At 44.8% G+C, this 25,277-nt stretch overlaps 1 protein-coding gene across 3 annotated transcripts in view; it reads left to right on the top strand.

Annotated features, from left to right (window-relative positions):
* The first annotated feature begins 788 nt into the window (after positions 1–788).
* The window catches only part of ST8SIA5 (ST8 alpha-N-acetyl-neuraminide alpha-2,8-sialyltransferase 5), a 90,983-nt gene continuing 66,494 nt past the window's right edge, over positions 789–25,277 (top strand). For 2 of the 3 annotated variants that reach the window (XM_025365258.1, XM_025365257.1), the window contains exon 1: positions 789–1,831. In XM_025365258.1, coding sequence (XP_025221043.1) covers positions 1,701–1,831 — 131 coding nt within the window. In that variant the 5' untranslated portion in view covers positions 789–1,700. The remainder of the gene's footprint in view (positions 1,832–25,277) is intronic. The other variant, XM_025365256.1, reaches the window with a different exon arrangement.

The raw sequence follows: 25,277 nt of genomic DNA, 5'->3' as shown, positions 1-25,277 counted from the left end.
TGAATCCCTGATCTGACTCTAGAACCTCCCGGAGTGCTTGCTGGAGCCTGGGAAGGGGCACCCTAGAATCTTCCAACCGGCCTCAGTGGCGAGCGCTGCGGGCACGCGACTCCCAGCGCTTGGAGCCTCTTTGGTGTCAGGATGCCAGGACTGTCGCCTGGCCGGGTTGGGGGGTGGGGACGGTATTTCAGGCTAAGAATTTCTGAAGAGGCACGACGTTCGCATTGCGTTTCCGTGATTATTCTCCCTGACTTGCATTCTGAAGCACGAATCTTTCCGGATGTAGTAACTGACTTCCTAAAGCTTTGGGGGGACTGTGGTGCCCGAAGGGTGCCGGCTGCCTGACCTAAGATTTACGAGTGGTTTCGAGGATGAGACAAGGTCCCAGTGTCTCGGTGACAACAGGGTCTTTGACGAACGGCCGCCGAGTTACGGCTGGGGAGGGGGAAGAGGCCCGTGGCGGGGTCGGGCAGCCTGAATTTCTTCTGCAGGAGTTGGGCGCCGGGGCGCGCGCAGGCAGCCCCGCAGGCCATCAGCATGCAGGAGCGGCGAGCGCCGTCCTTGAAGGGCTGCCCGGCTGACCTTGCTCCGCTTTCTCCGGAGAAATCGCTAGAAGAGCGCGAGGACGCGGCCACGGCGGTGACTCAGTGCCCTGCGCGCCGCACGCAAATGCTCCCTTCTATCAAGTCCAGCTCCGCAGCGGCTGTTTCCTCTTCCTGCCCTCTTTTTTTTTTTTTTTTTTTTTGAGACGGAGTCTCGCTCTGTAGCCCAGGCTGGAGTGCAGTGGCGCGATCCCGGCTCACGGCAACCTCCGCCTCCCGGTTCAAGCGATTCTTCTGCCTCAGCCTCCGCAGTAGCTGGGACTACAGGCGCGTGCCACCACGCCCGGCTAATTTTGTTTTCTGTATTTTTAGTAGAGACGGGGGTTTCGCCATTTGGCCAGGCTGGTCTCGAACTCCTGACCTTGTGATCCGCCCGCCTCGGCCTTCCAAAGTGCTGGGATTACAGGAGTGAGCCACCGCGCCCAGCCCCTGGCCTCTTTTTAATTCCAAGATTCAAACCCGGCGTTTTCCGCTCCGCCCCTCCCCCTCCCCACGGCCCGCCTATCATTAGCCAGACTGCACGGGTGTTTTGTACCCTCCCTCCCCCGTCCCTATCGGCAGAACCGAAGGCCAACCTTCGCGATCCCTCGCTGCGGGCCCGGGGATCAGATGTGGCCCGCCCCCGGCAGGGCACCGCGCGCTGGGCAACCGCGATCCGGAGCCGGACTGGAGGGGGCGGTGCGCGGTGCGCTAGGGGGCACAGGGTACGGAGCCCGGGCCCCGCTCCCCATTGGCCGCCACCTCGGCGGGAGGGGCCTCCTCCGGCTAGTGGCACCTGGCGTCGCCCCTCCGCGGGGAAATCGGCGGCTGCCGGGCATGGGCGCCTGGAGGTAAAGGTACCCGGGGGTGGGGAAGGCCCCGGGCCGCGGCAGAGCTCCCTGCCACTGGCCCTGTCTTGCTTGCCGCCCCAGCGCCTGCGAAGCTTGGATGCCCCCAGGTCCGGCCGCGCCAGCCAGAAACTTTGCCCCGCGAAGTCCCCCGCCTGCCTGACCTCACCGTGAGGCGCCACGTCGGCCGCGCGCCCTCCGGGGCCCCGGAACCCCGCGAGTCATTGCCTGGCCGCCCCGTACCCCGCGCCCGCGGCGCCCGGTCGCCAGGATGCGCTACGCGGACCCCTCGGCCAACCGGGATTTGTTGGGGAACCGAACTTTGCTCTTCATCTTCATCTGCGCCTTCGCCTTGGTGACCTTGCTGCAACAGATCCTGTATGGCAGGAACTACATTAAGAGGTAAGAAAGTCCATGAGAGGGCGGGATGCACGGAGCCAGGCGGCGAGCCCCCGGGTGCCAGTGGCAGCGGCAGCTTCCGTCATAGCGCCCCGGGGTGAGTGACCGTGGGGTCCGCTCCTAGCCCCGAGCATGGCCGCTTAAGCTTGGGTCACCGCGTTTCCAAGAGCATCCTTACTCCCAGCTCCCTGCCCAGCGCTAGCTGGAGGGCCCAGACAACTTTTTCCACTATGAAAAATGAAGGACAGGATAGAATTCCAGGCAACCAGGCTGACAATAAATCCATTTAATACCGGAGAGACCGCATGGATCAGAGCGGTGTCCTCCAAACCCACAGTTCTATGGCCATTTGTTTGGACTCCGGGGTCGGAGGGCTCCAAATTGTATAGATTATTTATTTATTTATTTATTTATTTATTTATTTATTTATTACCTCGCGAGTCCTGAACTTTCCTAAGGACCCTTGGGAAAAAAAAGCATTTTCCCCTCCAGGAGCTTCAGGTTAGGTGGGGGTGGTAGTGGGCTGTGGCGATGCGACAGGGATAGTGATAATGAAGTCTTATAATCCCATAGCCACTGGATCTGTGAAACTCAACAACGTGATTCCTTCTGAAACAGATGGCTTTTTTTTTTTTTCTCATCCTCAGCGCAAAAGGTCAGAGCGGCAGTAGAAGTTAACCCCTCGTTGGGCTCTCCCCCTACTCCACCCCAATCCACAGTTAAACTCCAAGAGAAAGAGCAGCAGGAGGTGTTACTCAGAAATTCAATTCGGGCACAGCCTCAGTCTCTCTGTTTGCAGAAGATACACTGAAATGCCAGCCACTTCCTTCTGCTGGCTCTTCTGGCTTAAGGGAAACACTTGGGGTTTCTCTGCCTGGTTTGGGGGATTAGGGGAGGTTCCTGCTCTAGGATACACCCATATCAGAGCCTCTCTTGGAAAGAGCCCTCTCTCCCAGCTGCTGGGGTGTTTTTTTCTTTGCTGCTAGTGCCTCCCTACTCACACCGCCCATCCCCCAGGTTGATAGGAAAATAAATGTCTCTCTAGCTAAGTAAGCATCCCACCTTCTTCTCTAAACTTCCCCATAACAAAACAGCCCTCTTCTCATCCTTTGGGTTCTACATCAGGTATGGGTGCTCCCAATCTGGGATGCCCACGAGGATGGGAGGGTGAGGATCGCTGCTGGGTGTGGCTCTACAGTGGAAAAGCTGAGCACTTAGGCTGTTTCCCCTCCTTGTAACCCCCAGAGCTGGGGAGTAATGAGGCATCTTGTTCTGAACATTTGTTTACAGCCAGTCGCTGACTCCGAACCTTCCCAGGGAGCGTTCCTTGGTTGGTGGCAGCTCCTGAGTGCTGTCTGGCACTGGTGGCTTTAAAGGCCATCTTCAGAGCCTCCTGGCTTCTTGGATCTGATTGGGCCTGCCTCTTCTTTCGGTTACTGCTGCCCCTGAGATGATCCTATGCAAGGACAACTGGGTCCCCCACGGCTTGCTGCAGCCCTGCAGGCCGATTGCCTGCTGCCATCTTGGCCCTTGCTCTTCAGCAGGGCAGCTCTGGATTCCTGCCCTCTGCCGGCACCTCCCCAAAGTTGCTGGGGCTGCTGGGATTCCTTCTGCCCTGTCAACGGGGGGAAAGTATAACCGCCTATGGCAATGCCAACCAAACTACTACCTGCTTGCTCTGGCAAGTCCTCCCTGGTCTTGGGTGGGTGGGCTAGCTGCCAGGAGTTCAGCAGGCACACAAGGTGCTTCCCTTCCTCCCTCACAGAGACCCTGACCCCCTAAATTGCATAGATGCTATCTTGCAGGCCTCATTCTAGAGACTCAACCCAATCAACCAAGCAAAACCTGTATAGGCCTGATCCTGGAAGCGTGCCTCTAGATAAGGGTCTGTAAAGAAGGAGATGATGTGGTCTTGGTGCTCAGAGGACTCGAAGTCTATTTGGGGCAACAAAATAGCCACAAATGAAATAGAAAGTGAATGTTAAACTGTCTGAGAAGAGAGGCACCGATAGGCTGGAGAAGTTAGGCAAGACTGTGCCCAGAGGAAGTTGAACTTGAGTGGGCCTTGAAGGAAGGGTAAGATTTGAGGGTGAGGGCAGGGGACATGCACATCCAAAAAGTGGGCAGGAACAAAGATGCAGAGATGCAAGTGTGTCACAATTTCCTCCCGTCTCTCCCACACCTGGCCCTACCTACACTGCAGCACTTGACTTAATCATTGATTAGTCCTGATCTTGAATTGGGTGTGGCTGCCACACCAGTGTCACCCCTAGCACCTGCTCACCTATCTTGTTTCCTCCATATATAATGATTGTAATGAACTGGCCTGATGTGATTATCAGCAGCCTGTCTCCTGTCTACAAACACTTAACCAGTGTTCTTCAAGCAGAGGATCTCGGAGGGCCTGAATCAGAACCAACTGGAGGACCACTGAAATGCAGACTCCTGAGCCCCTGAATCTGACTGTCTGGGGGAGGGATCTACTAACCTGCCTTTGTAGCAAGCTCCCCAGGCAATCTGCAAGCTGCAACAAGCTCCTCCTGCTGCTCTAGACCAGTGGTTCTCAATTCCCTATTCTCCACAGCAATGTTTGGAGACTTCTGTGGTGTTCACACTGGGGAGAGGAGAGTGCTGCTGCATGCACTGGGATGAGACCAAAGATGTTGTAGAGATCCTATAATGCATAGTTTGCCCCCCACAACAAAGAATTTTCCAGCCCCAAACCTCAGTAGTAGCTGAGGTTGAGAAACTCTGCTCCAGACCGAAAGCTCCATGAGGTGGGGATTTGCTCTTTTGTTTTTGTTTTTGTTTTTGAGACGGAGTTTCTCTGTGTCACCCAGGCTGGATTGCAGTGATTTCCGCTTACTGCAAGCTCCGCCTCCCTGGTTCACGCCATTCTCCTGCCTCAGTCTTGCCAGTAGCTGGGACTACAGGCGCCCGCCACCACGCCCGGCTAATTTATTTGTATTTTTTTAGTAGAGACAGGGTTTCATCTTGTTAGCCACGATGGTCTGGATTTCCTGACCTCGTGATCCACCTGCCTCGGCCTCCCAAAATGCTGGGATTACAGGCGTGGGCCACTGCGCCCAGCCAATTTGCTCTGTTTTGTTCCCAGCTGCACTGTGAACACCAAATGTGTCCAGCACGTAAGAAGTTCTCAATAAATATTGGATAATGAATAAATAATTGAAGGTAGGACTATGTGTGTGTACACAGGGATTGTAACTGGAAGAGACACAATGAAGAAATGGATACAACTGATGTGAGGGAAGGAAGGGACGAAGCGGGCAGAAGTAACAGTGGGTCACTAGCCTCAGCAAAGTGTTTTGAAGATTGAGAAGAACAATTTGCATTTGGTTCATTGGGCCATTGGGAGCAGTGTTTGGCCCTCGAGTAGGGTAATGGCAGGATAAAAGTCCCTAGGAAGGACATTAGCTGGGCCTTCTACAGGAAGAGTTAAAGAGGTGGAAAGGCTGGGAGGTGGAGGTACTGTCATAGCCCAGTGAAAGGGAGAAGAACTTGTTGCAGGGAGCAGGTCCACTTCAGAGGCAGGGGATTCCTGAAGGCTGCCATTGTTTGCTTCTGTGCTGAGCTGGTGCAATGCCACCTCACAAAGAGTTCAGGGATACAGCAATGGCAGGCTCTTCCAGGGAGAATTCAGTGACAGCCCACAGCAAATGGCAGCGGGGCTGTGAGTCGATGTGTGCTTACTTCTTTGGACCCTGGGTGCTCCCTGTGCTCTGCAACGGGAGCTTTTGGGAGGACCCTACTGAGAGCAGTCAGAACTCTGGGGGTCCATTTGCAGCACCTACCTTGGTCAGGAAGGGAGAAGGCGGGGCAGTGCAGGGGGCTTAGTGGGCTCAGTGTCTCTAATGGAGAAAACATGCACTATGTGAATGAGGAGAAAAAGACAAGAAACAAAGTTGTGAACATTCCCCTTGATGCTCTTGGATTCTCCATGTCTGTTTTTGATTGATTGAACAAATACTTCATGCAGATTTACTCTTTAAGTGCTGAGGATACAATGGTGTGCAAGTCAGGCACAGTCCTGGGTCTCCAAGGAGCCCATGGCATTGGGAAGACAGGAAGGCACGCAACTGATACATGAGCCATGCCTAGAGGAATGGACGAGGGACTCTAAAAACAAGGAAGAGGGAGCCAGAGCAAATCACTGTGTTTCAAGGTACATGGAGGCATTTGAAGGGGTCTTCAAGAAAGGGGAGTGATCCACAGGCACAGGCAGAGGTGAAAGGAAGGGGAATGAAATTGAGTTTGAGCAAGGATTGACAAGTGCAGGCAAGAGTTGAGTGAATCTGCATGACTCAGGGGTTAGAGCTATATTGCTGGGGGCAGAGTGAGGCAGGCAAGGGCCCAATTCCTGAGAAGAAAGTAGGGACCCTCTGAGGAGGGCGTGTCTCGGGAAGGGAGCAGGGAGGGTGACAGCTGTGGGTCTGGATCCTCGTGCATGCGTGGAGCTACCCAGAACTGCGCAGGGAAGAGCCAGACTCGTAATGTAGATTTGGAGTCACCAACCACTGACATCAGTGTTTTTCAAACTTTTATGATTGGAAAGCACAGTATGGTATATGTTATAGCCAGGGACCTTGAACACAGCTATGTACACATTCAACTGAAACATTTTGCGAAACAATACTTGGCCTTATTACGAGAAATGCACTCTAATGTTTTCTATTTTACTTCATTTAAAAAATCCATTCGCCATGTGCGGTGGCTCACGCCTGTAATCCCAGCACTTTGAGAGGACTAGGCGGGCGGATCACGAGGTCAGGAGTTTGAGGCCAACCTGACCAACATGGTGAAACCCTGTCTCTACTAAAAATATAAAAATTAGCTGGGTGTGGTGGCATGCACCTGTAATCCCAGCTACTCAGGAGGTGAGGCACAAGAATCACTTGAAACTGGGAGGTGGAGGTTGCATTGAGCCGAGATGGCACCATTGCACTCCAGCCTGGGCGACAGAGCGAGACTCCGTCTCAAAAACATAAATAAAATAAAATAAAATAAAATACATCCATTCTATTTCGTTAAAAAATACAATGGAATATTGGCCTTAAAAAGAAAGGAAGTTCTGAAATGTGCTACAACATGAATTAACCTTGAAGACCTTGTGTTAAGTGAAATAAACCAGGCACAAAAAGACAAATACTCTATGATTCCAATTATATGAGAGACCTAGAGTAGTCAAATTCATAAAGACAGAAAGTAGAATGGTGGTTCCTGGGGTCTGGGTGTGGAATGGGGAGTCATCTTTTAATGGGTATGGAGTTTCAGTTTGGAAAGATTAGAAAGTATTGGAGATGGATGGTGGTGATGGTAGCACAGCAAGATGAATGTACTTAATTACATTCAACTGTAGACTTAAAAATGGTTAAAATGGTAAATTTTGTTATTGTGTATTTTACAATCCATTGGGTTGAAACCCTTAATTAGAAAAACACTGTTGTGAGCACTGGGATTGAATGAGTCACCAAAGACAGAGCAGAGTGGAAAATGACAATGGGTCTGGGTGCAAAGGAGAGCTTTGAAGGATGTCTCCACCTATAAGGGGTCGAGAGAGGACAGCTGGCTCTGGAAACCAAGGCTGGAGAGAGGTGGAAGGGAATGAGGAGAGGGAGGTGTTAAGGAAACCAAGGGATGAGGGTGTCAGAGTGAGAGTGGCCAGCTGCGGCATGCCGGGAAGAGGGCTCGGGTGGGATAGGATTGAGGTGTCCACTGGGTTGGCAGTAGAGGCAAAGACAGTTTGGGAGAGAAGAGTGGGGACAGGATCCTGTTTCAGTGGGCAGGGAGTGAGTGGGGAAAGAGAATGTTGAGACAGGGAGTGCACATTACCCTTTCTAGGTGTCAATGCTGAGAACAGAAAGCGTTAAAAGAAAGATTTTCCACAATGAGGGGCATGGAAATTGTCCTTTCTTCTTTTAAGTACCCCACTGGCCCCAATCCCCTTTGTTAGTGCTGAAATCTTCATATAAGCTCACAGCCCTAGAGTATTATGACTTTGGGTGTTTTTAACAAAGGGACAGTAAAGGGCAATGTTTATTTAAAAGTAGAAAGAAAGGACGTGGTAGATTTTAATAATCTGGTCTCAGTCCATCTTTTAAACTTAATCTCAGGAAAACCAGATAACCATGGGCCTTGAATGTCTTCCCGTGTCTTTCAGTGGAGTTTTATAATTCTCCATAAAGAGTTTGAATGTTTTCTGTTAGATTTATGTCTTACTTTGTTTGGGCTTCTATACCAAATTACCATAGATTGGGTAGCTTAAGCAACAAATGTTTGTTTCTCACTGTTCAAGAGGCGAAAAGTTCAAGATCAAGGTGCTAGCATGGTTGGGTTCTGGTGAGGGCCCTCCCGCAGGTTGCAGACTTCTTGTTTCCTCATGTGGGGATGAAAGAGAGGGAGCTAAGTCTCTGGCCTTGTCTTAGGTGCGCACCAATCCCATTCGTGACTGCTCCACTCTCTGACCTAATCATCACCCCAAAACTCCACCTCCAAATATCATTGCCTTGGGATTCGATTTCAACATAGGAATTTTGGGGGGACACAAACAATTATTTAGTCCATAACAATTCATGTCTAGCTACATAGTTTTTAACTATTTAAAAACTATATAAAATGTTTACTATTGTACAGATTATCTTTAAAAATGTTATATTTTCTAACCGTTTATAGCTGGTATATAGAAATAAATTTGATTTTTTGTGTATTAATTTTATAATCAGCAACTTTGATTATGCACATACTGATAATAGTTTGTCTGTAGATTATCTGGGGATTTCTATGTAGACACTTTTCTTTCTTTCATTACTACCATTATACCTTAATGTATAGTTCTTGTTTTACTGTAGTGGCTAGGACCTTCGACATAATATTCAATAAAAGTGTCATAGTGAACATCCTCGTCTTAGTCCTCACCGTTTTCTTCTTTCTTTTTTTGACAGCTTTATTGAAATAAAATTTACTCACTTAAAGTGTACAGTTAAATGGCTTTTAATATATTCATACAGTTGCACATCTACCACCACAGTCAATTTTAGGACGTTTTCATTACCCTACAAAAGAAATCCTGTACCCCTTACCCATCACTTCCCAGACCCCCATCCCTCCTGGTCCTAGGAATGAACAAACACACTAACCTGTTTTCTGTCTCTAGATTTTCCTATTTTGAGCATTTAATATAAATGGAATCATATGCTACGTTGTCCTATGTGATTGACATCTTGCACTAAGCAGAATGTTTTCAAGGTTCATCCATGTCATATCATGTATCAGTACTTCATTTATTCTTATCGCAGAATAATATTTCATTGTATGGATAGACTAAATTCTGTTTCTCTGTTCTTCAACTCATAGACATTTGAATTGTTTTCACCATTATGTTAAGTTTTTGTGTGGACATAGATTTTCATTTCTCTTGGGTTTATACCTGTGAGTAAAATATACAGTAACTCTGTGTTTGCCATTTGATGAACTGCCAGGGTTCTCTGAGGTGGCTGTATCATTTTACATTTTCTCCAGCATTGTATGAGGGTTCCAATTTCTCTACATCCTTGGCAACACTTTTATTATCTTTTTTTGGATTATAGCCATCTCAGTCGTTTTGAGGTGATGTCTCACTGTGGTTTTGATTTTGCATTTCTCTGATGACTAATGATGTGGAGCATCTTTTTATGTGCTTATTAGCTATTTGTATATCTTCTTTGGAGACATATCTATTTAGATTCTTTGCCTTTTTTTTTTTTTTTTTTTTTTTTAGAGCGAGTTTTGCCCAGGCTGGAGTGCAATGGCGCGATCTCAGCTCACTGCAACCTCTGCCTCCCAATTTCAAGTGATTCTCCCACCTCAGCCTCCTGAGTAGCTGGGATTACAGGCATGCACCACCATGCCTGGCTAATTTTTTTGTATTTTTAGTAGAGACAGGGTTTCACCATGTTGGCCAGGCTGGTCTCGAACTCCTAATCTCAGGTGATCTGCCCTTCCCGGCCTCCCAAAGTGCTGGGATTACAGGAATGAGCCACCACGCCCAGTCAGCCACCGTGCCCAGCCCTGTTGCCTATTTTTATTTTTATTTAGTTATTTATAAATTATACTTTTAAGTTCTAGGGTACATGTGCACAACGTGCAGGTTTGTTACATAGGTATACATGTGCCATGTTGGTTTGCTGCACCCATCAACTCATCATTTACTTTAGGTATTTCTCCTAATGCTATCCCTCCCCCAGCCCCACCAACCCCCGACAGGTCCCGGTGTGTGATGGTCCCTGCCCTGTATCTAGGTGTTCTCACTGATCAATTCCCACCTATGAGTGGGAACATGTGGTGTTTGGTTTTCTGTCCTTGTGATAGTTTGCTTAGAATGATGGTTTCCAGCTTCATCCATGTCCCTGCAAAGGACATGAATTCATCCTTTTTTATGGCTGCATAGTATTCTATGGTGTATATGTGCCACAATTTCTTAATCCAGTCTATCAATGATGGACATTTGGGTTGGCTCCAAGTCTTTGCTACTGTGAATAGTGCCACAATAAACATACGTGTGCATGTGTCTTTATAGTAGCATGATTTATAATCCTTTGGGTATATACCCAGTAATGGGATCGCTGGGTCAAATGGTATTTCTAGTTCTAGATCCTTGAGGAATCACCAAACTGTCTTCCACAATGGTTGAACTAATTTACACTCCCACCAACAGTGTAAAAGTGTTCCTATTTCTCCACATCCTCTCCAGTGTCTGTTGTTTCCTGACTTTTTAATGATCGCTGTTCTAACTGGTGTGAGATGGTATCTCATTGTGGTTTTGATCCGGATTTCTTTTTTTTGTTTGAGATGGAGTCTCACTGTGTCGCCCAGGCTGGAGAGCAGTGGCATACTCTCAGCTCACTACAAGCTCCGCCTCCCAGGTTCACACCATTCTCCTGCCTCAGCCTCCCAAGTAGCTGGGACTACAGGCGCCTGCTGCCACGCCTGGCTAATTTTTTGTATTTTTAGTAGAGATGGGGTTTCACCATGTTAGCCAGGATGATCTTGATCTCCTGACCTCATGATCCGCCTGCCTTGGACTCCCAAAGTGCTGGGATTACAGGTGTGAGCCACCGCGCCTGGCCCTTGATCTGGATTTCTCTGATGACCAGTGATGATGAGCATTTTTTCATGTGCCTGTTGGCTGCATAAATGTCTTCTTTTGAGAAGTGTCTGTTCATATCCTTTGCCCACTTTTTGATGGGATTGTTTGTTTTTTTCTTGTAAATTTGTTTAAGTTCTTTGTAGATTCTGGATATTAGCCCTTTGTCAGATGGTAGATTGCAAAAATTTTCTCCCGTTCTGTAGGTTGCTTGTGCACTCTGATGGTAGTTTATTTTGCCGTGCAGAAGCTCTTTAGTTTAATTAGATACCATTTGTCTATTTTGGCTTTTGTTGCCATTGCTTTTGGTGTTTTAGTCATGCAGTCCTTGCCCATGCCTATGTCCTGAATAGTATTGCCTAGGTTTTCTTCTAGGGGTTGTATGGCTTTAGGCCTAACATTTAAGTCTTTAATCCATCTTGAATTAATTTTTGTATAAGGTGTAAGGAAGGGATCCAGTTTCAGTTTCCTACATATGCCTAGCCAGTTTTCCCAGCACGATTTATTAAATAGGGGATCCTTTCCCGATTTCTTGTTTTTGTCAGGTTTGTCAAAGATTAGATGGTTGTAGATGTGTGGTATTATTTCTGAGGCCTCTGTTCTGTTCCGTTGGTTTATATATCTGTTTTGGTACCATGCTGTTTTGGTTACTGTAGCCTTGTAGTATAGTTTGAAGTCAGGTGGCATAGTGCCTCCAGCTTTGTTCTTTTGTCTTAGGATTGTCTTGGCAATGCAGGCTCTTTTTTGGTTCCATATGAACTTTAAAGTCGTTTTTTCCAATTCTGTGAAGAAAGTCTTTGGTAGCTTGATGGGGATGGCATTGAATCTATAAATTACTTCGGACAGTATGGCCATTTTCATGATATTGATTCTTCCTATCCATGAGCATGGAATGTTCTTCCATTTGTTTGTGTCCTCTTTTATTTTGTTGAACAGTGGTTTGTAGTTCTCCTTGAAGAGGTCCTTCACATCCCTTGTAACTTGGATTCCTAGGTATTTTATTCTCTTTGAAGCAATCGTGAATGGGAGTTCACTCGTGATTTGGCTCTCTGTTTGTCTGTTATTGGTGTATAAGAATGCCTGTGATTTTTGCCCATTGATTTTGTATCCTGAGACTGCTGAAGTTGCTTATCAGCTTAAGGAGATTTTGGGCTGAGACGATGGTGTTTTCTAAATATACAATCATGTCATCTGCAAACCGGGAAAATTTGACTTCCTCTTTTCCTAATTGAATACGCTTTATTTCTTTCTCTTGCCTGAATGCCCTGGCCAGAATTTCCAACACTATGTTGAACAGGAGTGGTGAGAGAGGGCATCCTTATCTTGTGCTGATTTTCAAAGGGAATGCTTTGCCGAGACCAGCTCGGTCAGGGAGACCTTAACCTAGCGGCACTAGAGGAATTAAAGACACACACAGAGAAATATAGAGGTGTGAAGTGGGGAATCAGGGGTCTCACAGCCTTCAGAGCTGAGAGCCCGGAACAGAGATTTACCCACATATTGATTAACAGCAAACCAGTCATTAGCATTGTTTCTACTGATACTAAATTAACTAAAAGTATCCTTTATGGGAAACGAAGGGAATGGCCGAATTAACTGCAGCAAGAACATGCCCTTAAGACACAGATCGCTCATCCTAATTGTTTATGGCTTAAGAATACCTTTAAGTGGTTTTCCACCCTGGGCGAGCCAGGTGTTCCTTGCCCTCACTCCTGTGAATCCACAACCTTCCAGCTTGGGCGTTAGGGCCATTATGGACATATCACAGTGCTGCAGAGATTTTATTTATGGCCAGTTTTGGGGCCAGTTTATGGCCAGATTTTGGAAGGCTTGCTCCCAACATGTCTCCCTTCTTTGATTTGCAAAGAGATAAAAGCAAAGGCAGCTTTGTCACAGTGAACTACTTCTCGCAGGAGTCGGGATCCGCATCTGCAGAGTATATAAAGACAAACAACATAGATTAAAAGCACAATCGTCATTGAAATCACAGAGCTTCTAAGTGTTTTTATCCATTTAAATGGGTTACTAGCTGCTAATTTGTCTGCAGCTCCTTTAAGCACTTCAGTTTCTGGCATTAAGGTCAGGTGTGCCTGGGATGCTTTAAATATTTGTTCTTTTAATTTTGCTGTACTCTAAAACAAGTTTGTAGAGTGTCCTTCTAGATGCTTTTTTATTTTTTCCTAAATTTTATCTTTTTAAGAGCATTTAATAGTTTCCACAAATCTTTATGTTTAGCTCCTAGAGTGGGCCATATCATTTGAGGTTGAGGTGCCACTATACTGCCATGATTCCAGATAATAGGAACTTTTGCCATACTTCTTATCATTTTTACTATCTGACCATATTTTCCAGATCATCTGAACATAGTGTGGCCATGGCATGCAAATTGAGAGGTGCAATTCAAGCTAAACATCCTCCTAGGGGACCAATTAATAATGATACCATAGAAATCGTGCAGCACCTCTGCCTGTTCTGCAATGCAATCTTCTTAAACAAGTACGTTGATTTTTTCTAACTGGGTCCAATCCTGTTTTATAGCACTAAAGGAAGGGTATTGTTCCCAACCTGAAGTGATTTTTTTCCCAAGCTGTAATGCATACTCCTCTAAGCTGTTCTATGGCATCATCCTGCGTGACCAGTTGTGCATCTAAACCATCCCAGCTGCCAACCCCCAAAAGTTGGTCTGCAGTTATATTAATTTGAGGTTGGGCCTTGGCATTGCCAGCAGCCTGAATGGAAGCTTCGTCTACCCACCAAGTTTTAAATTGTAAGAACTGAGCAGGAGTTAGACAAGCTAGAGTAAGAGTGTCCCAGTCAGTAGGTATCATTCGACTGGAAACAGTAACATTCTTTAACCATCTCATTACAAAAGGAGAACCTGGTCCATACTCATTTGTAGCTTGTTTTAATTCTTTGAGTAATTTAAAAGGAAAAGGCTCAAATGTAGCTGTAATATTTCCCTCTTGATCTGGGGGGTGTATTCTAACAGGGAACTGCCAAGCCTCTAAATCACCTTCTCATCTAGCTTGCTGAATTCCTGCCTGAATAGAACTAAGAGCAGTTGCTCGAGGCGCTGCTTGAACAGTCACTGTGGCAACTACTTTTTGCCCAGTGTCCTCTGGAAAAGAAAGATCTGGGGGTCATTTTCTTCAAAATAATAATAAGGGGGTGCAGCAGGGTAGGGATGAACCTCTCCTTCCTTTGCCGCTTTAGCTTCAGCTGGCAAATAAACATGCTCTGTAACCTCTTCTGTTAACTTCGCTATACTCTTGTTCCTCTTCATCAGTTTGAAAAAGTTCCAAGGTGAAACGAACCAGACCCCAAACTTGCACCACTGTTACCCTGATGCTTCTGAGCTACCCTTCTTACTCACCACGGGAATTGCTTTAAGGGTACTCAAGTGTCCTCCAGCTAGTTTTCTGTTCCAACAGTTGCTCCAGCGACCCTTCGACCTGGATTCGAGCCCCACATTGGGTGCCACTTGCTGAGACCAGCTCGGTTGGGGTGACCCTAACCCAGTGGCACTAGAGGAATTAAAGACACACACACAGAAATATAGAGGTGTGAAGTGGGGAATCAGGGGTCTCACAACCTTCAGAGCTGAGAGCCCGGAACAGAGATTTACCCACATATTGATTAACAGCAAACCAGTCATTAGCATTGTTTCTACTGATATTAAGTTAACTAAAAGTATCCTTTGTGGGAAACGAAGGGAATGGCCGAATTAATTGCAGCAAGAACATGCCCTTAAGACACAGATCACTCATGCTAATTGTTTGTGGCTTAAGAATGCTTTTAAGCAGTTTTCCACCCTGGGCAGGCCAGGTGTTCCTTGCCCTCATTCCTGTAAACCCACAGCCTTCCAGCTTGGGCTTTAGGGCCAATATGGGCATATCACAGTGCAGAGATTTTATTTACGGCCAGTTTTGGGGCCAGTTTATGGCCAGATTTTGGGAGGCTTGCCCCCAACAATGCTTCCAGTTTTTGCCCATTCAGTATGATATTGGCTGTGGGTTTATCATAAATAGCTCTTATTATTGTGAGATACGTTCCATCAATACCTGGTTTATTGAGAATTTTTAGCATGAAAAGCTGTTGAATTTTGTCAAAGGCCTTTTCTGCATCTATTGAGATAATCATGTGGGATTTGTCTTTGGTTCTGTTTATGTGATGGATTATGTTTATTGATTTGCATATGTTGAACCAGCCTTGCATCCCAGGGATGATGCCCACTTGATCACAGTGGATAAGCTTTTTGATGTGCTGCTGGATTTGGTTTGCCAGTATTTTATTGAGGATTTTTGCATCAATGTTCATCAGGGATATTGGTCTAAAATTCTCTTTTTTTGTTGTGTCTCTGCCAGGCTTGTCTCTATCAGGATGATGCTGGCCTCATAAAATGAGTTAGGGAGGATTCTCTCTTTTTCTATTGATTGGAGTAGTTTCAGAAGGAATGGTACCAGCTCCCCCTTCTACCTCTGGAAGAATTTGGCTGTGAATCTGTCTGGTCCTGGACTTTTTTTGGTTGTTAGGCTATTAATTATTTCCTCAATTTCAGAGCCTGTTATTGGTCTATTCAGAGATTCAGCTTCTTCCTGGTTTAGTCTTGGGAGGGTGTATGTGTCCAGGAATTTTTTCATTTCTTCTAGATTTTCTAGTTTATTTGCGTAGAGGTATTTATAGTATTGTCTGATGGCAGTTTGTATTTCTGTGGGATTGGTGATGATATCCCCTTTATCATTTTTTGTTGCATCTGTTTGATTCTTCTCTCTTTTTTTCTTTATTAGTCTTGCTAGCTGTCTATCAATTTTGTTGATCTTTTCAAAAAACCAGCTCCTGGATTCCTTGATTTTTTGAAGGGTTTTTTATGTCTCTGTCTCCTTCAGTTCTGCTCTGATCTTAGTTATTTCTTGCCTTCTGCTAGCTTTTGAATGTGTTTGCTCTTACTTCTCTAGTTCTTTTAATTGTGATGTTAGGGTGTCGATTTTATATCTTTCCTGCTGTCTCTTGTAGGTATTTAGTGCTATAAATTTCCTTCTACACTTTGCTTTAAATGTGTCCCAGAGATTCTGTTACATTGTGTCTTTGTTCTCATTGGTTTCAAAGAACATCTTTATTTCTGCCTTCATTTCATTATTTACCCAGTCGTAATTCAGGTGCAGATTGTTCAGTTTCCATGTAGTTGTGCAGTTTTGGGTAGTTTCTTAATCCTGAGTTCTAATTTGATTGCGGTGGTCTGAGAGACGGTTGTGATTTTTGTTCTTTTACATTTGCTGAGGAGCACTTTACTTTCAACTATGTGGTCAATTTTAGAATAAGTGCAATGTGGTGCTGAGAAAAATGTATATTCTGTTGATTTGGGGTGGAGAGTTCTGTGGATGTCTATTAGGTCTGCTTGGTGCAGAGCTGAGTTCAATTCCTGGATATCCTTGTTAACCTTCTGTCTTGTTGATTTGTCTAATATTGACAGTGGGGTGTTAAAGTCTCCCATTATTATTGTGTGGGAGTCTAAGTCTCTTTGTAGGTCTCTAAGGACTTGCTTTATGAATCTGGGTGCTCCTGTATTGGGTGCATATATATTTAGGATAGTTAGCTCTTCTTGTTGAATTGATCCCTTTACCATTATGTAATGGCCTTCTTTGTCTCTTTTGATCTTTGATGGTTTAAAGTCTGTTTTATCAGAAACTAGGATTGCAACCCCTGCCTTTTTTTTTTCTTTCTATTTGCTTGGTAGATCTTCCTTCATCCCTTTATTTTGAGCCTATGTGTGTTTCTGCATGTGAGATGGGTCTCCTGATTACAGCACACTGATGGGTCTTGACTCTATCCAATTTGCCAGTCTATGTCTTTTAATTGGCACATGTAGTCCATTTGCATTTAAGGTTAATATTGTTATGTGTGAATGTGATCCTGTCATTATGATGTTAGGTGGTTATTTTGCCTGTTAATTGATGCAGTTTCTTCCTAGCATCAGTGGTCTTTACAATTTGGCATGTTTTTGCAGTGACTGGTACCAGTCGTTCCTTTCCATGTTCAGTGCTCCCTTCAGGAGCTCTTGTAAGGCAGGCCTGGTGGTGACAAAATCTCTCAGCATTTGCTTGTCTGCAAAGGATTTTATTTCTCCTTCACTTATGAAGCTTAGTTTGGCTGGATATGAAATTCTGGATTGAAAATTCTTTTCTTTAAGAATGTTGAATATTGGCCCCAACTCTCTTCTGGCTTGCTTGTAGGGTTTCTACTGAGAGGTCCACTGTTAGTCTGATGGGCTTCCCTTTGTGGGTAACCTGACCTTTCTCTCTGGCTGCCCTTCACCTTTTTCCCTTCATTTCAACCTTGGTGAATCTGACAATTATGTGTCTTGGGGTTGCTCTTCTCGAGGAGTATCTCTTTGGTGTTCTCCGTATTTCCTGAATTTGAATGTTGGCCTGCCTTGCTAGGTTGGGGAAGTTCTCCTGGATAATATACTGCAGAGTATTTTCCAGCTTGGTTCCATTCTCCCCCTCACTTTCAGGTATACCAGTCAGACGTAGATTTGGTCTTTTCACATAGTCCCATATTTCTTGGAGGCTTTGTTCATTTCTTTTTACTCTTTTTTCTCTAAACTTGTCTTCTCGCTTTATTTCATTAATTTGATCTTCAATCACTGATACCTTTTCTTCCACTTGATCGAATTGACTATTGAAGTTTGTGCATGTGTCACGAAGTTCTCGTACCGTGGTTTTCAGCTCCATCAGGTCATTTAAGATCTCTCTACACTGTTTATTCTAGTTAGCCATTTGTCTAACCTTTTTTCAAGGTTTTAGCTTCCTCGCAATGGGTTAGAACATGCTCCTTTAGCTTGGAGAAGTTTGTTATTACCAACCTTCTGAAGCCTACTTCTGTCAACTCATTGAAGTCATTCTCCATCCAGCTTTGTTCTGTTGCTGGCAAAGAGCTATGATCCTTTGGAGGAGAAGAGGCGCTCTGGTTTTTAGAATTTTCAGCTTTTCTGCTCTGGCTTCTCTCCATCTTTGTGGTTTTATCTACCTTTGGTCTTTGATGTTGGTGACCTTCAGATGGGTGAAGATGTCCCTTTTGTTGATGTTGATGCTATTCCTATCTGTTTGTTAGTTTTCCTTCTCACGGGTCCCTCAGCTGCAGGTCTACTGGAGTTTGCTGGAGGTCCACTCCAGACACTGTTTGCCTGGGTATCACCAGCAGAGGCTGCAGAACAGCAAATATTGCTGCCTGATCCTTTCTCTGGAAGCTTCGTCCCAGAGGGGCACCTGCCTGTATGAGGGGTCTGTCGGCCCATACTGGTAGGTGTCTCCCAGTCAGGCTACATGGGAGTCAGGGACCTGCTTGAGGAGGCTGTCTGTCCGTTCTCAGAGATCAAAGACCATGCTGGGAGAACCACTGCTCTCTTCAGAGTTGTCAAACAGAGACGTTTAAGTCTGCAGAAGTTTCTGCTGCCTTTTTTCATCTATGCCCTGCCCACAGAGGTCCCTTTGCCTATTTTTAAAGTGGATTATTTTGCTTTTTCTTATTGAATTGTAAGAGTTCTTTATTTATTTCAAGTATAAGTCACTTATCAGGTACGTGATTTGCAAAACATATCTTTTTACTTTTTTGGTGGTCCTTTGAAGCACAAAAGTTTTACATTTTGATGAAGTCCAATTTTTCTTTTTGTTGTTATTGTTGATTACTTGTGCTTTAGGTGTCATATCTAAGGAGCCATTGCCTAATCCAACATCACAAAGATTTACACTTAAACTTTTTTCTAAGTGTTATATAGTTTTAGCTCTGCCATTGAGATCTTTGACCCATTTTTAGTTAATTTTTGCATATGCTATGATTAATCCTAATTGTAAAGGGAATGTTAAAAAAGTGTCATCATTGAATATGTTTGCTTATTTTTTTAAGATATCTTCTAATAGGTAAAGTTCCATACATTTGTAGAATGTGTTAAAAGTTTTGGTTTTTTTTATTTTGAAAATTTTATTTATTTATTTATTTATTTATTTATTTTTGACATGGAGTCTTGCTCTGGCACCCAGGCTGGAGTGCAGTGGCTCGATCTCAGCTCACTGCAACCCCCGCCTCCTGGATTCAAGCAATTCTTGTGCCTCAGCCTCCCAAGAAGCTGGGATTACAGGCATGTACCACCATGCCCAGCTACTTTTTGTGTTTTTAGTAGAAATGGCATTTCATGATGTTGCTCAGGCTGGTCTGGAACTCCTGATCTCAGATGATTCATCCTCCTTAGCCTCCCATAGTGCTGGGATTACAGGTGTGAGCCACTGCATCCAGCCAAAAATTGTATTTAGATATTAATTTTATAAGTACTTTTTCTGCATCTATTGAACGGTGTGTAGTTTTTCCCCTTTAATCTTTTGATGTGGTAAGTTACATTAATAGACGTTCAAGTTATAATTTTAGGGGTAAACCCAGCTTGTTTATGGTCTATTATTTGTTTTATATGATGTGAGATTTTGTTTGCTGTTATTTTTATTTAGGATGATCTGTTCCTTTTCTTGAATGCTATTGGCATGTAATTTTCTCTTATCGTACTGTCTGCCTGGTTTTAAAATCAGTCTTGCAAATGAGTTAAGAATGTTAATACTTAATTCTGTGTAATGACTTATGCACGTTTTTGAGATTCATCTGTTCTTTAAATGTTTGGTAGGCCTCACCTGTATAACCATCTGCACCTCGTGTTTTCCATATGGGAAGACTTTACTAATCCATTAAGTCTTACTAATTAAGACTTACTAATCAAGTTACTCATCCATTTCTTTAGTGACTGTAAGAGTATTTAAGTTTTCTATTTCTTCAATTTTGGTATATTATATTTTTCTAGAAATTAAAAAAAATCAAGTTTATTGGCAAAATTTATAATATGCTGTATTTCATCTCTGTCATATCCATCATTTTGCCCCTTTTTATTCTTAACAGCATTTGCTTGTTTCTTTTTCTATTTTTTACATTGTCTCTGTAAAATGATCAGATTTTGGTGTTGCTGATTTTCTCTTGGAAATTTGCTATCTTATTAATTTTTATGCTTTGATTTTATTCTGTCATTTTTCTAACTTCCTAAGTTGGGTGCTTATATCTTCAATTATCTGTCTTTCTATTTTCTAATGTAAACTTTTGAAGTTATAAAATTTCCTCTAAATATTTCTTTTATTAAATTCCTTCAATTTGGGGATGATGATGATAACAAGAACTCAGAATGGCATTGCATTTACTATGTTCTAGATACTAGCCCAAGTGCTTTATATGTTAACATACTGAATCCATATAACACAAGTAATAGATACTGTTACCATGCTTATTTTATAGTTGAGGAAGCAGCCACAGTGAGGTTAAGTAATTTGTTCATGGTCATACAGCTAGTAAATACCAGAGGTATTTTCATTATCTTGAATTGCAATTATTTTCTAATTTCTATCATAATTTACTCACTCATGAAGTTAGAAGTGCTTTAAATGTCCAGAGACTTCAAGTTTTTCCTTATCTTTTTGATTTTTTTAACTCAAAGGTATTGTGGTGAGAGAACGTGATATTTATCATGTTGATTCCTTTTTAAAAAAATTTGCATGTCTTTCATTCTGTCTATTGTAACTAGCACATACTTACAGTTTTTAATACCTAGTCTGACAAATTCTGTCTTCTGCCTAGAAAGTTTAGTATATTTACATTTATTGTGATTACTAATGACTAAGGATTTGTTTCTGCCATCATATTTTTTGTGTTTCGCATACCTTGCCTTTTCTCCCTTCTTTTCTTTTGCATAATTTGTGTTTTCTTGGCTTTAGGAGGAGGTTCCTAGTGTGACCTGTGCCTTGGGAGGGCCCTTTGGCCATTACAAGGGAAGCATGAATCACTGAGATTGACTGAGGAATGCGTCTACTACTTCTTTTCTTGCCAGACTATTCATCCATTTAATAAGGCATTTAAAATACATTTTAATTGTTATTTTAGTGTTTTGTAGTGGGAGGATGTTGCAGATTGGCTTCCCTGGAAAGCAGACTCTGAGCCAGAGATTAGAGTGTAGGATGTTTATTGAGAAGAGCTCTTGGGATCAATATCTGAGAAAGAGAGAAGGAAATATGACTGGTCACAGGGAGAAATTGAGCGGCAATAGAGTTCCAGAGAAAGCCTCAGTGGACCCCATAGACAGCCCTGGAGCTGGGCTATCTCTTAAGACTTGCCCAGAGTTGGGGTGAAGGTGCCTGACCTTTATACCTGGAAGAGATATATGACCTGGAAGAGGACATAACCATGAGTAAGTTGGCTCTGCTCACCTGCGGCAATTCTCAAAGAGGAATGAGAGCTGACGGCTATTGGCTCATGGCACCCCCAACAGGTGGGGAGAAGTCCTTCATTCCTGATGGTGATGTGGGGGGGTATGTCACAGCACCTGCCCCAGAGGGCTTCTCAGTCGGCCATTTTGTTAGAAATAGAAGTCTTCGAATGTCTCTGTTCCCCAAACAAAAATCTCACCCCTAATGGTCAGTCTGTGCTGAAGCCCACTCTGGAAGTTGAATGCTTCTCCCCTGTCAGCCAAGGATCTATTTTTTTGGGATGGAGTCTCGCTCTGTTACTCATGCTGGAGTATGGTGGTGCGATCTCAGCTCACTGCAACCTCCGCCTCCCAGGTTCAATCAATTCTTCTGTCTTAGCTTCCTGAGTAGCTGGGATTACAGGCTTGTGCCACCACGCCCAGCTAATTTTTGTATTTTTAGTAGAGACAGGGTTTCGCTATGTTGGCTAGGCTGGTCTTGAACTCCTGACCTCAGGTGATCCACCTGCCTCAGCCTCCCAAAGTGCTGGGATTACAGGCATGAGCCACCGCGCCTGACCAGCAAAGGGTCTTTTACGCGTGTCACATCTGTCCTAACTCTGGGCCTTCACCCACGCTGCCTCCCCACCTGCTGTCCCCTCCCAGCTGTCTTTCAGTCCAAATCCTGCTTCTCTTTCTGGTCTCAGCCCACGGTGTTCTTTCTCTCCTTTGAATTCACAGCACCATGGTGTCTCTACTTAGCACATCCTGCTCAGCACTGTCCCATTGCTTTCCTATGTGATTGTGCAATGGAACTGAGGCCAGGAGTTTTGTCCTGCCTCAAGTACAGAGGACCCTCCTATGCTTTGTCTTACCTCCAGCCTTCCTCTCTCCTGCACCTTCAGAGCACAAAGCTGGGCTGCCTGCATGTGGCTGGTGCAGGCCTGAGACTTGAGGATGCGAAACTGGGTCAAGGAGAAGTACAACCTGACTTTGTGCTGCCTACATGTGTATATTCGAAGGCCCTCATCACTGAGCCAACTCTCCCCCGACCCAGGGGACAAAGCCTTCTGTTCGACTGCCCCGAGAAGCAGGCACAGCCCCAGGAGATTGGTACCATAGGGACTGGAGGATCTATCCGGAGTGTGGTTCTCGAGGGGGAGGGTGCCCTAGAAAGAAGGGATGCTGCTCTGACTGCAGCCTGGATGTGCAGTGGGTCAGCAGAGTGACTTTCCAGTTTTACTGGTCAGAGCAAGTTTCTCTTGAGCACCTGCTGCAAAACTGAGATGAGGTGAGGCCAGCAAGTGATCCAGGGAACAAAATTTAAGGTGGCCCCTACTCTCAGGTGTCAGCATTGTACTTACATGAGCCTGAGAATGAGGACCTCTTTAAATGTTCTGTACTGGGTGCCCTGCTGGCTTTCGTCTAATCCTGGCTCTGATCTGCCATGTGCCCAGCCCTGCACCAGGTGCTGGATGTGAGTTTCCTGCACCTTCCTCAGATATCCCTCAGGAGCACAGTGATACCATCTCACTCCCGGATTCCGTCTCTTCTTCCTTGCCTCCCCCTACCTTTTTTTTTTTTTTTTTTTGACATTTCTATTTTCCAGTGATTTACCTCTTAGAGGATTTAATTTCTGCTTTTTGATGTATCCAGGTCATTCACTTCTTATCTAATAATTCTCTTAATTTAGCTCTTAACCATACCTATTATCCTAGGGATACCCCTCCTCCCCACAGGTGAAGGATTCATCAGGTAATAATATTAACTATTGGCCAGGAGTGTTGTCTCACACCTGTAATCCCAGCACTTTGAGAGGTTGAGGTGGGCAGATTACCTGAGGTCAGGAGTTTGAGACCAGCCTGGCCAGTGTGGCGAAATCCCATCTCTACTAAAAATACAAAAATTAGTCGGGCGTGGTGGTGCATGCCTGTAATTCCAGTTCCTCAGGAGGCTGAGGCAGGAGAATCGCTTGAACCTGGGAGGTGGAGGTTATAGTGGGCCAAGATTATGCCACTGCACTCCAGCCTGGGCAACAGAGTGAGACTCTGTCTCAAAAAAAAAAAATTAATTATTAACATTCACTGAAGGATCATGAGGCAGGTTCTAACCTAAGAAGCTAATCCTAAATGAGGATTATTTCATTTAATCCTCTCCATAGTCCTATTAAATAGATAGTCTTCTTTATTTCATATTCATGCAGAGTGGGGAGGTAACATGTGTAAAGTCACACAGGTGGTAAGACCCTTGTAAAGAGATGCTTTGTTCACCTCTGAATTCTCAGGTTGTAGCACAGTGCCTGACACTAATTGTTCAATGGATGGATTCATACAGAGAGAATCCTGAAACTTTATCCTAACAATCAAGAAACATGCATTAAACACCCCCTCAGCTTTGCACTGGGGGAGAGGGGATGCTACTAAAGAATTATTTGGTATGATTCATGTCCTTAAGAAACTTACAGAACACTTAAAGAGACAAACATGAAAAATTATGTAAGACAGTATATAAATAAACTCGCAGTTTTGTGGCATAGACTATAAATCTTGTAGGTTTCAGAGGAGACAGCAACGAGGGTGGTGGGAGTAGCCCGGTGGGACCTGACAGAGGCTTTGAAGAACTGATGGGTCTCAGAGACTGGATGTGGGGGGATCTGGGGACAGGCTGAGGTGTTGAGGTAGGAGGAGCGGGTGATGGAAGCTATCAAAGATTTGAAAGTTTCTTTTTAGACACCAGTGCTCTGTGAAGCTGACTGACGGCCTGTCTGGTCTCTGTTTAGCCTCATGCAGTGTGAGTGGGTGGACAAGATGGCTTCCTGTCTTCCAGCTCTGGTGACGTGGGGCACAAGGGACTGGTCCTTCAGAAGAACGGCTCAGGCTGGGCTTTGCCGGCTCCTTCTAGGAGGCCCACAGGTCCTGCAGAGCCCCTGGACTGGCTGGGTGGAGGGAATGGAAATAAGGCAGGCAAGCCAGGATATGTGTGTGGGATGCTGCACTGTGGGTTCTGGGGGTTTAATGCCACACTGAGGGGCAGAGGGGCAGGTCCTGGGAGAATAAAATGCATCCACGCTCACTCCAGCCTGAGATCCCATCTGATTTTGTGCTGCATTTGCCGAGTCTCTGGGCAAAGGAAGGCCAAACCTCCCTCCCCTCACTCCTCCAGCTTGCCAACTCCCCATTCTTCCTCAGCAGATGAAAGGATCAATACTTCCTAAGACCACCATTGCCACACCCACAACTCCCGAAAGGAGGCAAGAATTCCCAAGTGCTTTCTCTTTCTTCCATGGTAGGCTGGGCTGTTGTCCTCCTTCTAATCCTAGTTCATTTTGGGGGGTTTCTCTCCAGCAGTGCCTGCAGAGCCAATGTCCCCACACCTATGTGCCCCTACCCCCACCCATTGCCCTTCTGCTGGTGAGGTGCTATTCTGCAGGCCCAGTTTCAGGCCCCTCTTAGTTCAGGTTGGTTAATTGGTTCATTCATCATTCATGTGGAAAGCATCCATTGAGTGCCCTTTGTGTACTAGCCCTGCACTGTCCACTAGCCACTAGCCCCATGTGACTACTGAGCACTGGAAGTGTGGTCTGACTTGAGACATGCTGTCTGTACATATACAATACACGTTAGATTTCAAAGACATAATACAAAAAGGGGATGTGACATATCTCCTTAACTTTTTTATATTGTTTGTGTGTTGAAGTGATAATATTCAGATACATTAGGTTAAATTAAGTATGTAATTGAAATTAATTTTACCTGTTTCTTTTTACTTTCAAAAAATCTTTTTGGGAATTGTAGATTCATACACAGCTGTAACAAATAACACAGAGAGAACCTGTATCTACTTCCCCTAATTTGCTCCAAAGATAACATCTTTCAAAATAGTACAATATCATGACCAGACATGGTGGCTCATGTCTGTAATCCTAACACTTTGGGAGCCAAGGTGGGAGATCACTTGACCCCAGGAGTTTGAGACTAGACTAGCTTGGGCAACAGAGTGATACCCTGTCTCTACAAAAAAAAAAAAAAAAAAAAAAAAAAATAAAA

Source organism: Theropithecus gelada, chromosome 18 (assembly GCF_003255815.1).
Source record: "Theropithecus gelada isolate Dixy chromosome 18, Tgel_1.0, whole genome shotgun sequence".
Lineage (NCBI taxonomy): Eukaryota > Metazoa > Chordata > Mammalia > Primates > Cercopithecidae > Theropithecus > Theropithecus gelada.
The sequence above is the reverse complement of the archived record's forward strand: the minus strand, read 5'-3'. Positions and strand labels throughout refer to the sequence as shown.